Source organism: Emydura macquarii, unplaced genomic scaffold (genome assembly GCF_026122565.2).
Source record: "Emydura macquarii macquarii isolate MOO-44397 ecotype Brisbane River unplaced genomic scaffold, CSIRO-AGI_Emac_v2 contig_18, whole genome shotgun sequence".
NCBI classification, from domain to species: Eukaryota; Metazoa; Chordata; order Testudines; family Chelidae; genus Emydura; species Emydura macquarii.
This window is the reverse complement of record NW_027130155.1, coordinates 9,241,142-9,254,341: the sequence shown is the minus strand read 5'-3', so window position 1 is coordinate 9,254,341 and position 13,200 is coordinate 9,241,142. Positions and strand designations below refer to the sequence as shown.

General features: G+C 43.3%; 1 protein-coding gene across 1 annotated transcript; it reads right to left on the bottom strand.

Annotated features, from left to right (window-relative positions):
* Window positions 1-697: 697 nt before the first annotated feature.
* On the bottom strand, window positions 698-11,897 carry PAQR9 (progestin and adipoQ receptor family member 9). Its single transcript, XM_067543291.1, is given in 7 exon segments — window positions 698-9,847; window positions 9,850-9,949; window positions 9,952-10,068; window positions 10,070-10,229; window positions 10,231-10,286; window positions 10,288-10,395; window positions 11,844-11,897. Coding segments are annotated over 7 exon segments (1,671 nt in total). The 3' UTR covers window positions 698-8,771.
* Between the last annotated feature and the right edge of the window lie 1,303 nt (window positions 11,898-13,200).

The following is a 13,200-nucleotide window of genomic DNA, read 5'->3' as shown; positions in this document are numbered from 1 at the left end:
AAATTGAATAGTGTTGAACCTTGGATAGACCCTTGTAGGATCCCATTGTATATGTCCTCCCCGTTTGACAGCAAACCATCTAACTACTCATTGAGTATGGTCTTTCAACTTGCTCTGCAAGCATTTTATAGTAATTTAATCTAGACCACATTTCCCTAATTTATTTGAGAATATCTGTGGGACTGTGTCATAAACCTTATAATACTCAAGATATATCATATATACACCTTCCACTCTAGCCATAAGGCCAGTAACCCTGTCAAAGAAGGAAATTAAGTTAATTTGGAATGATTTGTTCTTGACAAATCCATTGGCTAGTCCCTATAATCTTTTAGGTGCTTATAAATGATTGTTTGATAATTTGCTCCAGTATCTCTTCAGGAATTGAATTTAGGCTGACTGGTCTATAATTTCCCAGGTCCTCTTTGTTCCCCTTTTAAAAGATAGGTACAGTATTTGCCCTTCTCCAATCCTCTAGGACCTCACTCACCCTTTAAGTTCTCAAAGATAATGGCTAACCAGTCTGAGATTGCTTCAGCTAGTTCCTTAAGTATGCTAGGGTGAATTTCATCAGGCCCTGCCAACTTGAATCTGATCAGATTTATCTAAATGGCTATATCTGGAATATTTCTGTTCCCAATGACCTAATACTAGTTTAGAGAAAGAAATAAAACCACACAAATGCATTACTACAATGAATTCAGAAACAACTTTATTTATAGCTCACACCTTTTCTTTTTGCTAAAAGTGCATAGTAATTATGTATACAGTAGTCTGCATCCAAGACTTTACAGAGAGCAAATTCCTCAAAAAAACAAACACTCAAACTGAAATGAAGATTAATACAGTCTTATTCAGTTGCATGCAGAGACCCTTAAACAATATACCTCCTTTATACTGAAGTGTGCTTGAATCACTAGCTGATCAAAAAGATGCAACTGTTGCTGTATTTTCATTATGCCTCTCCGTACTATAGACTCCTAGTTGCAACTGCAAGCACTAAGGCATTCATCTACAGCAGGAATGCACAATAGGTGACTCCTTAAAATCTGAACATAGCAGCCAGGAATAAGCTCCCAAGGAAGTGGAAGGTTGCTGGTAGTCTTTCCCCTCAAAGAATTATGGGCATAAACTTGCTCCCTGTTAAGTAAATGGCAAAATTGCCATTGATCTCAGTGGAGTAGACCAAGGCCCTACTGTAGCAAACTGTGAGGGGAAGAAATCATTGTTTCTTTCTGCTCCCAGTCCTTACAAAAATAAACATGTTGAAAGGAGATCTGTGTCTTTTAATCCATGTAAAACCTTCTCAACTTCCTACATCTCACCTGAGTGTATAAAGGATTGTGCCCTGTACTTAATACCCTTAGCTTTAAATTGTGCCTTAAATTATGCAGCCCTGACCTACAGGCATGATATAGAAGCTATGATTATATTAGTGCAGAATGAATGTCTAAAGGGTGGAGTTTGGCTTAAAGAGTCTTAATGCTATTCAAACTATTTGACTTCCTATTTCTTCCCTGTCTTTACTCCTACCATCACTTAGGACAAGCACCTGGAAACCTTTTTCTTTTGCCTATTTAGCTGTGCTGTTTGTAGCTATGATTCACAGAGGACTTCTAGAAAGAAGGGCAAAGTGAGTGAAGAGAAGGATGAGATGAGTTCTGTTCTGTTTTGATGCATGTATTGTAAAGGGCAAGACCTGAGTTGGGTCACGTCAGCAGAGGTGTGGGGGGAAAAGGGGTGGGTGGGTGTGGGTGTGTGTGTGTTGGATCTGTCTAAGTTTACCCTTCCCTAAATATTATGACCAGGGAGTGGTGCAGCAGGTCTTTATCATTCAGCTAAGGGTTAGCGGTGCACAAAGGCCAGGAGAGCATTTGAGGCCACATCCTACTCCCATTGACATAAAAGAAAATCTTTTCCTATTGTCATCCCGCTAATGGGGAATAGGATCAAGCCACATGTGAGTGTTAAAAGGCTGCTCTGTATAAATGAATCACTAGTCAGCATTTATAAAAGAAAGAAAACCCTCTCTTGTTTTCCTCCCCGTTCCTCCACTGCCTCCTTTGCATTTAGTTGGCTTGTAAAAAGGTGTACGGTTCATTTGGGGCTTTCTGAGGCCTCACTGATGGCCATGGGAGTTTTGCCATTGACTTCAAAGGGAGCAGGATCATGCTCTTCTAGAAATGGGACTATAAGGGTACATTGCCCACTAGTTTGTCCATGAATAGTCATGCTCCTTTCTCAGGCGGAGATAACGAACTCATTCGAATATGACATTCCTTGTGCTGAAAGTCAATGAATATTTCTTAGCACTTGAAGTTCTTTGCATTTTATTAAGCGCTTTACAAACATTAGCTAATCCTCAGAACACTCCTGTGAGGTAGGTAAGGTTTATTATCCATTTTACGGATGGGGAAGCTGAGAGCCAAATTAATCCCTGGTGTGTTTCTACTGACTTGCATGTATTTGCCCCAGAAAGTTTAAATAACTTGCCCAAGGTCACAGACCAAGTAGAGGCAGAGTTGGTGTTAGAAGTCAGGAGATCCTGGCTCTCGGGCCTCTGTTCAGACTACTTGATCATGCTGACTGTTCTAGGCAATAAGACATGCTGTGGATATCTGGATTATTACTGTATGCATTATTTGGTGCTATATAAGGCATGTTGATGTCAACTCAATGCCTTTAACCAGTTATGAAGTGCAATAATCCCTTACAATTGCACTGCCTGGAATATTTTACTGCAATGAAATTTATACATAAAGCACCTGTCAGATCCACACTGTGGATGAATTCAGCAAAGACATAATAAGCAGAAAACTTTAAACAAATAATCAACTCTCACATGAGAAAACATAATGATTCTAGTTCTAACTGCCAAATCTCTCCCCTTACAGCATTCAGACTAGAACTCTGTGTATCCATACCCTTTCACCTTGTTTCCAGACACTCAGATGCTAGCCTTGCTATGAAACAGCTGTGAGCTGGCTCAGCATTCTAGATTCTGTCATTCAAATGAATATACCAAGCTTCCTATTTGAAGAATTCCAGCATAGCCACTGCACTATAGGAGAGTTTCTACAGGTCAACCATGTAATTCACGGAAGTAATTACTACTCTAGTTCTACAGTAGTTGTGAAGCAGGGGGAAGGCTGGGTGCTCATTGGCATGTCGATATCTAGGCTACAGTGCTGGGCATGTTCATTACAAAATAATGTCAGTGTGCACCAACATTCCGCATAGCAGCAGCTCCACACGTGGTCTGTGCACACCTGCACAAATGTGTCAGGAGAGAGACCATTCCTGGGCCAAGAAAAGAAATATGTATATAAACCTATAGAGGTCATGCTTTGGAGCCTAAACCCCATCCCAGAATGCCCCTCCATGACTCCTTTCACAGAAGGTCTGGGAAGTGCCCACTCTTTAGGATTGGAGCAGAAATCTTTCTCCCTATGCTCCTTATGCTAGGTGTGTGTTTTCTGACAGCTGCCTATACCATGCCCTGCAAGATTTTGTCCCGTAAAATGCCCCTCAAGCTTATAGCTGTTAGAGAACAGACATGCTGTTTAACCTCCGGACATGACTGTGGATGCACTGAATTATCTTCTGGATGCTTGCAAGTCAAGGGATGGCTCCTGCTCCCACTTAAGCCAACAGGAATTTTGCCATTCACCTCAATGAGAGCAGGAATACGTCCCATAATTGAGGATGGCTTGTTCCATTTTTAGCCTCTCTAACTCAATTATAGTTTGTCTATATCATTAAAAACTGGCCATCAAGGAGATCTAATCTTAATTATCTACATATGTGCCCTTCAACAAATAAATATAGATATTCAAGTAATAGCTCCCTAGAAATTCTGCAGAGAAATGTGGCAATTTATTGTAACCATTTATCTGCATTTAAAACCAAAAAACTATTAGTTACAATTCTGAAAACCAGGCAGACCTACCTGTACCCATTCATCCTTTTGATACATCCAGTGTACTGACAGTACAGTAAAACAGAGCTGTACTTGCAGTCAGCATTCATAAATCATTCTACAGCTGGGCTTAGATGCTAAATATACCTCAAAACTTTGCTGAAATACAAACGTTTAGAATGAAGCAATATATTGAATATTACCTAGTGGTGCCTTATTGAGCACAAATCTTTAAGTCAAGTAGGGTTCACAGCCACCATTTATGAATGGAAATAAGATTCCAGTTATACTTGCAGCCATAGATAATCCAACAACTGTATACTGTTGTCTGTAATTGGGATATATATAGATGATCTCACATGGCCTAACTGCAAATATCAAATGTATTTTTACAAGTTAGCCATGGCCTTTCTGACATTGCTTCTCAAGATGCCCTCTACATTGTTACTGAGAAGCACAAATAAAACTCATTATGTAATATGGTTTAAAGACTTTTTCTACATTTGGCTTATACTCTCAGCTGTTTCTGAGCTGTCTCTTAGCATTGAGAGCTGTTCTTCCTGGCCCTTCTGGTTTCTCACACATTTCTTAATTGCTGGTTGGATGCTCTAATGCCATCTCTTTAAAAAAAAAAACTTTTAAAAGTAATAATTTATTTTGAAGCTTGGATGAGCCCTCTAACCACTACAAAAGCCTTATTTTAATGTGAGTGCATCACGCCTGAAACATCAACGTTGTTCTTAAGACATTAATTTCAAACTCACTGTTTATGTGCAGAATATATGGAGATACTCTAACAGTGTCATGGGTCAGAGCCTGCACTGGTCTACACTCAGACCTCTTGGAAGGTGGGGGGGTTTGGAGCATGGCACAGTTGCAGGAGCTGACTCTGTATTTGTTTATATAAAGAATTTTCAAAACTTCAGAGAATGACCCACATCTTAATGAAGATTGGTCCATGAGACTCTCTCCTCCTCCTCCTGACTATAGTGCAGACCACCTCCTGCCTTACTGGCAATTGAATAATACCACTGGGGCAACTATAATCACTTACAGGGATAAGTAATGTCAGGAAAGTGTTTAATGTAGTTTTTAGCATCTTTTAATGCAGTTTAGTAGCTGGAAACAAGGAGGAGACAGCCCCACGGGACCAGCCTGCTCTCTACAGCCCATCAATAAATAGTCATGGACCACAGTTGGGGAACCACTGATTTATACACTTTTATCAAATGCTTTGACTCCACAAGTAGCTTTGCTGCAGGTGATGTGTTAGCAGCCCCAGGGCTGACAAAGAATGAATGCAATATATTTGTGTTGGGCCATATCTTATTAAATACTATAGTTTGATAAAACTAAAACTACAATACTTTAAAAATATGTAAGGAAAGAAGGTGAAGTGGGCCTCCTTTTCCTTCTATTATCCACCTCATGGCGCATGAGAAAAACTTAATCTCACAGTGCTCAAGATGCCTCAATAATCACCAGATTAATGCCATGGAATAGGGAAGGATGCATTCTCTGCCTTAAACAACCCCCAAAGTAGGCAGTGAAGAGGAGACTTTATCTATGGATTCAAGCAGCCTTAACTCATGACTGGCGTAATACTCCTTGCCAGACTGAAACTCTCTGACTTCAGCAGAAGTTTGGGGTACACAAAGACTGCCAACTGAGTCCTATATGAGAAGAGCAGAAGAAATCCGACCAAAGGTTCTTAATGATATTCACACACTAGAAAAGGTTTTCTGCTCAGGTACAAAAGACCCCAGTGATAAGCATTCTGGGGAAGATCTGCAAAGGCATAAATGGGAGTTTAGATACTCCACTTCTATTGATGGGGTGCTGGAACAATTTGTATAGTGGGAGCCATTGAACCAAACTGTAAACCCTGTATATAAAGGAAATCACTTCAAGCCAGGGGGTTCCAGCCTAGTTCCAGCCCTTACATCCATTGACTGTCAGTGGAAGTGGAGCATCTAAATGCCTTTTGTTTCTATGAAAATTTCCCCCTATTTTATCAGAGTAGTGGAGACTGGAGTGACCTAAAACCCCCTTAATGCCAACTGGCAAGGGGGTTACAAGAATATCCTGATTCTGGTATGTACATTGATTCACCAGAGGACCTTCTGTGATTTCTTAAACAAAAGCCAGGTCACACTGCTCATGGTTATTGTTGTGAAATGTACATGCAAATATTATGTAAGGCATTCTGTATATATACTGAAAATATGTTCTTAGAGTCTATCACAGCAGTGATGGACATAGGTTTCCTGTCAGACAAGGGATGTTTATTCACCTGTTCTCTGTTGAAATGTATATTAAGTATTGTCTCATTTACAATGGGTCTTCTATCACCCTTCTAAACTGAATGCAGATAAAGGATTGTAAGAATTTCAGGAAGGAACTAACAGAAACACAACGGGGGGAAGAGAACCTTATCTTGAGATACACTTCAAAGATTTGCTGGACTATATTTGGAGAACAGAATAGACACCCTGCATTTAGGAAGTAAATGGGCAGTGCGTTTACATTAATGAAAATGGGATCACAACCAGCCTTCACTGAAGAAGTTGCAAAAGGCTTTGGATGAGAAACTGCATTAGACAAGGAGGCTAAGCTTACAGTTAAGTTTAGTCCCTAGAAAGTGTGTTAAGATTTTGTTTTATATGTAATCTTTGTGTTTCCATTACCTTACTCACTCTCTCTTGAATCTTTGATAATAAACTTAAGGTGGTTTTTCACTATAAATATATCTCAGTGCTGTGGTATTAAACAGTGCTGATCCTGCACTGAATCATACAAGTTGGTGTGTACACTGTTCCCCTGGGGCCAGCAGGCTTGGTATTTCTGTGAGAGTTTAGTGGATAAGGGGTTGGACATTACAAGGAAATACTTCAAAGGGACTCAGGAACTGGGGTACACCTTTAGTTAGCCTGCAAGGTAAAGTAAGGGCTGGTGTAGCCCAGAGGAGAGTGCTTGGGTGGTTAACGAACTGGTGGTGTCAAGGAGCTGGCACCCAGGTAAGCACCAGCAAGCTTCACACTCACTGGAGGCAGGGGCATAAGTAGGTAACTCAGAGTCCTGGATACCCTGAGAACCATCAGAGGAGCTCTCTCTGTAGATGAGAGTTACTGATGCATTCAGCCTTCAAAATCATGTTTGCGTGAAGACTCCAACCTCAAAATAAAGGCTTGATCCTGCACTCCCTAACCGACCAAAATGCCCATTGATGACAATGGGCGTTTTTTCCCAAATCAAGACTACAAGAATGGACTCAAAATACTTAATTGGGCCTTGATGCATCATACATGAAAACAAATGTATTTCCACAGGTAGAGATGAATCTGCTGTGTATAAAGAGCAGTTAAATTATTGTGCAATATAAGACTAGTGTTCCATTAAGGAGTGACACCATACATTTTGAAAATGGAGCACAGGTAGTTTGTCATCTGAACTTTGACTGTAATTTCCTTGTATTACATTATTGCATACTTGTTATTTGTCCAGTCCTATAACTTTAAAATATTTCTGTTTAAAACCTTGTCTGTTTATAATCTAAAAAACCTTTTAGAATTGATAGTATGTTGTCAATAATGAAATCAGCTCTTTGCTGATAATACCTGGATTGCTATGCAAAGACACTGCGAATTTGTATTTTTTAAAAAAATCTGTTCATGGTTGTTACCTGTAAACTGGAAGAGTCACCCAATTAAAACTTCTGCCCTCAGAAACATCTACAGCACAGCCACTTAAGTAGGGCTTTAAAATGTTCAGCTGAGGTAAATTGAATTAGAAAACATTAGGGGAAGGATGTCAAAATACAATACCAAGTTCTTATCTAGAGCTGGATTCTGCCTCCTGTACCATGTTCAGTAGTATCTTATTTTTCAAGTGGTTTCAGAGTGACAGAATCTGGCCCCAATTAATTAAAGAGCAGAAGAGGGAAGCAGAAATCAGATCAATATACTTCATAACTTTAAAAAATAAATCAGATCTTGGATTAGGGCCTTCGGGTGAAATCCTACTCTCCTTAGTTTCACAAAACTCCTTTTGAAGTCAATGTGGTGCTTTGTGTGAGTAGGGAACTAGGTTTTGATTCTGTGGGCTTGATCCGCTGCTGATCCAATGGCTTCCATGGAATTGTGCCAATTTATACCAGCTAAGAATTTGGCCCTATATTTCTATTTTGCTTTGGAATGACTATACTAACCATTCAAGATTCACTTGCACCCTTTGACTAAAATCCTTTGATCAGATTATAGCTCCATAATAGTTCACAGTTGTTTTTTAACCCCCCGCCCCTCTAAAATCTTAACTATAACTTTGTTGCCACAAAGGCTAGAACACTGAAACAAAAATTATGGATACCTGTCAGCTTGTTTGCATTTAAAATCCAGTTCCAGTGCATGTGACCTTGCAGGGCTATTACAGTAGCACAGAAGAAGAAAAGCTTCAGTGCATAATTTGCTTGGGAATTCTACACAGGAGTTGATTAAAAATCTCTGTGTATAATCATGATGCGGCTGTATATATTGCGGAGTTAAATAATCTCCAAAAGTTAGTAAAGGGACCTTCACAGTTCATGCATTTTTTTTTCCTGGCAGATTAAAGAGTAGTGGTAAATGCTTTCACCTGCTGTCCTAAGCAGCAGTGTAGACACAGTTTTAAACAATAGTGCTTGATTGCTTCCCCTGGCAACAAGTTTTAAGAGCAATAGTAGTATTCTAGCAGTTCAGTGACTGGTTGTTTCCTCTTGTAACTTTCACTTGAAAGGTACCAGACTCCTCTGTAGATTTATTTCACCTAAATTTTGCAGTATCCTCAAAAAAGAATAGGAATAAGTATACCTGGTCAGCTAGTCCTGTTTGCAGAGATCTGCAACGTTCAAAAATTTCCTTATTACTATTCCCAGGCAAAGCATTAAGAGCAGCATGTATCCGACGGTGCCTAGGAAGGTCGGCGAGGCAGGTGGGGACTTGAGGAACTGCAGCAGCCCTTCTTCTATGTAGTACATCTGATCATAGATGCTGAGGAAGGTGAAGATGTGGAAGAGCTGGTGGCTGTGCCCTATGATGTCAAAGAGCCCCGGCTGGATCCTCTCGGGGATCTTGCTGACGTTGAAGAAAGCCGCCACTAGGAGCCAGAAGTAGCGGCGGTAGAAGTAGACGAAGAGGGTGGGGTTCTGCCCCCGCAGGTCGAAGAGGAAGCTCTCCAGCATGATGGGGCAGGCCATGCTCAGGGGCATGGCGAAGACGAAGGTGCGGATGGCGAAGGGGTAGGCGCACCACTCGGAGCGGCTCTTGCAGCACGCCACGGTGCAGGTGAGGGCCAGCACGAAGGCCACCGGCAGCACCAGGGCGCTGTAGAGGGCGATGGGGAGGCTGCAGTCCAGCTGCCAGCCCAGGCGCTGCTGCAGGTAGCGGCTCATGGCCCGCGCGTCCAGCAGGCTGAGGCCGGGCAGCAGGTAGTAGGAATAAGCCACGGTGCTGGCGAAGCCGTAGTAGCTGATGGAGGCGTAGTCCAGGTAGAAGAAGGCGGCGCGCAGGCGCAGCGAGAGGCAGCTGAACACATGGGCCGTGCAGCTCATGGCAAATGTCAGCAGGACGCCCGAGGCGTAGCACCAGAGGGGCAGCAGGAAGGGGTGGTGGAAGGGCAGCTCGCCGGCCCCGCTCAGGAAGAAGAGGCGGCAGAACTTGCTCAGGAAGAGGAGCAGGGGGATGAAGTGGGTCCAGAAGTTGAGCGTCTCGTTGGTGGGCTGCAGCACCGAGGCCAGGCACTCCTGGGCGGTGCAGTGCAGCCGCCGGTAGCCCGACAGGATGAAGCACTCCACGAAGTCCTCGGGCACCTCGTCCCAGCGCAGCAAGGGGGCAGAGGGAGGAGGGGGAGGCGCCTGGTCCTTAGCTCCCCGGCCTCCGGGCATAGTCCCCCCTCCCCAGCCCCGTGGGCGAGCCGCGGCGATGCTCCTCTGACCGGGGGCGGGGGAGGAGGAGAGGGCGCCTTTGGAGAAGGTCCCCCGAGGCCCTGGAGCCGCAGCAGCTGAGCCGAAGCCGGGCTTGTGATGTAACGCGGCGGAGGGAAAGCCGCTTTCCCGGCTGCCCGAGGAGGAATTGCAGTGGATTTGTGCTTCTCCCCCGCCTCCCTCCCTCCCTCGCGAGCATCACTCATTGCAGCAGCAGCAGCGGCGGCGGCCGCGCTCCAGCCGACGCGCGGCAGCTCCCCCTGCAGAGTGAGCCGGCATCGCGGTGATCCTAGCCCCGCCGCTGCCTCGTGCGGGGGAGGAGGAGCCCGAGACCCCCGCCGGCGTCCGGGCCCGAGTCGCCGGGGCGCCTGTGCTGTGCCCGCCCCGCCGGTTAATGAGTGACGCGCTGAGCCCGAGCGCAGGCTGCGGTGTCTGTCAGCTGGGGGGAGGGGGCACGGATTGATTCGTAAGGCCGGGGACAGTTCCCCCCCCTTCCCCCCTCGCCGCCCTCCTTTCCTGGCTCGAGACACCCAGCGCATTGTTGTCAGCCCTGTGGGGGATTTTCCGCTCCTCTCCGGGGTGGCGTGGTTCGCCTGCAGCTGGCATCGCGGGCTTTTTCCCTCACAGCTAGGCGACCTTCCTCGCACCCCCCCCCCCCCCGGGGGGATTCTCAGAGAAGCCCCCTTTCTGCAGGGCCGGGTGCTTTGGGGGAAATGCACGACAACAATTGAGGTGCTTTGAAAAGGGCCGCGACATCTTCGGTCTCCTTTTTAATAAAGCGTCGGGAGATAACGGGCAGAGGTGGAACATTGAAAAACCTCCGGGTGTTAAACGCACAGTCCTATTAAATGCATCAAACAAGACCGTAAGAAGGGGGCCCGCGGGGAGAGAAGAGACAGCGATGCCAACATCGGAAAGGCTGAGCAAACAAAACAAAGACCTGCCCCCCTGCCCTCCCCCCGCGAGATAACTGGTTAAATTTTAATTCGTTTGACTTTTACACTCTATCTTTCAATTAATGTGTCAGGGTGCCACGCTGGCCAGGTTCTCTTTGGGTTACATTGTATTATGCAATGAACAGGAGTCCATGTAAAAGACTTGCGGTGAAATATTTATTACACATGCCTGGGAAGAGTATATATATGGGGTGCTGGGACAATTTGTACAGTGGGGGTGCTGAGAGCCATTGAACCAAACTGTAAACCCTGGATATAGAGAAAACCACTTACAGTTCCAGCACCTATGTATGGTATGTAATGTGAACAGCACCTTTCTGTATGCTGGCTGAGTGAGAATCCGCAATGGGCTTGACAGCAGAGGCTCTGTGTTGAGCCTTAGACAAATCCTACATTTATCAACTGCACAGTTATGTAATTGGTACAGTTACATAATCAGAATATAAAAAGAGATACAGAGAAAAATGCACTGTAAGCATGTAACTACACTAAAGATGGTAAATAAAAGACAGCACAGAAAACTTAGTAAGGAGCTGCAGGCTCTGGGTGGTGGTCAAATGGACTGGATGCTCTTTGCTGTTCTGGTGTGTTTCTCTTTTTTGTTTGTAATTTAAACAGATCTTTCAAAAACATCCTGGCAACTCTAGGTTCTAAAATAACTTCTTTATTACATTGTAATATATAAAGAACAAACGTGCTATGGTAAAATCATATCCTTCAGTGGACATGGAGAACAATTGATCATAGTCCTTTTTATATGAGCCTAACATATTTCAGATCGCCCGCACAGTCTTCAGGTTCCCTCCTCAGTTTTCTTTTCTCAAAACTAAACATGGCCAATTATTTTAATCATTCCTCATTGGTCAAGTTTTCTAAACCTTTTATCATTTTTGTTGTTCTCCTCTGGACTCTTTCCTGTTTGTCCACATCTTTCCTAAATTGTGGCACACAGAATTGAACACAGTACTCCAGCTCCAGGCCTCACTAATGTGGAGTACCTTCCTTGTCTTACACTCCTTTTAATACATCCCAGAATGATATTAGCCTTTTTCACAACTGCCGACATTGTTGACTCATATTCAATTTGTGATTCACTATAACCCTGAGATCCTTTCTAGCAGTACTACCACCTAGTCAATTGTTCTCCATTTTGTAGTTGTGCATTTGATTTTTCCTTCCTAAATTAAGTACTTTACACTTGTTTTTATTGAATTTCATCTTGTTTGGTTTCAGACCAATTCTCTGATTTGTCAAGATAATTTTGAATTCTAATCCTATCCTCCAAATTGCTTGCAACCCCTGGGTGTTATCTGCCCACATATATAGTTTATATAAATTGTGGGAACTTCTGCAAGATATAATCTACTCCTAATGCCTCAACCCACTCAGCCTATACACCAGCACAAATCAAATTTACAGCTTTCACTTGGCATATTCTCCTGTGACACAACTCTACCCTTCCCTCCTCTTCTTTCTCCCTTCCCATCTTCTCTCCTTCAGGTCTGATTCTGCAAAACTCCCACTTTGTGGGGAGGTTTGCCTGAGTAAGGATATTTGTCTACTCCTCTTCCCTTTCCGTTCACTCCTTATTTCTATTTTTCTTCAGCAGAACCTCTAGGGTATAGATTGTATCCTGATTTACATCCAATTGACTTAATAGTGAAAGTCTGGCAGAATTTAACTCTACTACAATAAGATTAGATCTACCCAGACTTGCCTTCCTATCTGCTTTCACACTGACTCCAAAGTTAGGATCTAACTACCTCAAAGACCAATTAATCATTCACAACTAGCCAAAATAGCCACATAGGCTATTGCAGCTGGTTAACCTCAGACTCAGATTGGGATAAGAGCATATTTGGTGGTAGGGTAAGGACCCTGACACCAAACCTGCTTACTAAGATGACCACCTTCAGATCAGAATTCCATATCCACGTTTTGTAATACCTTCCTCCAGGAATGGCTTCTCTCTTCTGTACAGTAGTTTTTAAATTAAAATGGTAAGTAAATCTCTCCTTGCCAGCTTTCAGTAGAAATAAGGAATAAGAGGAGACTAAGAAAGAGAGAAGAAAAAGAGAAAAAAAAAGTCATCTAGATTTACAGAAAGATAGATTTCTCAGAGTTCCCTTTATGATGTTATAAATGAAATTTATTCCTGCGGAAAAGGCCCTTCCATCCCTTAAGCCCTCAAACTAGCGATTAAGTGGGACTTAAGTGATGCACAGGCTTTGTTCTGTCCTTCTGCACAGGGGTATGTTTCACCCTTTTAGTACTACAGTAGAAGGTAGTAGATACAGTTATGAACCCCTCAGGAATGGAGGTTGTTTGAAACTCTGAACAAAACGTTGCGATTGTTCTTTCAAAAGTTT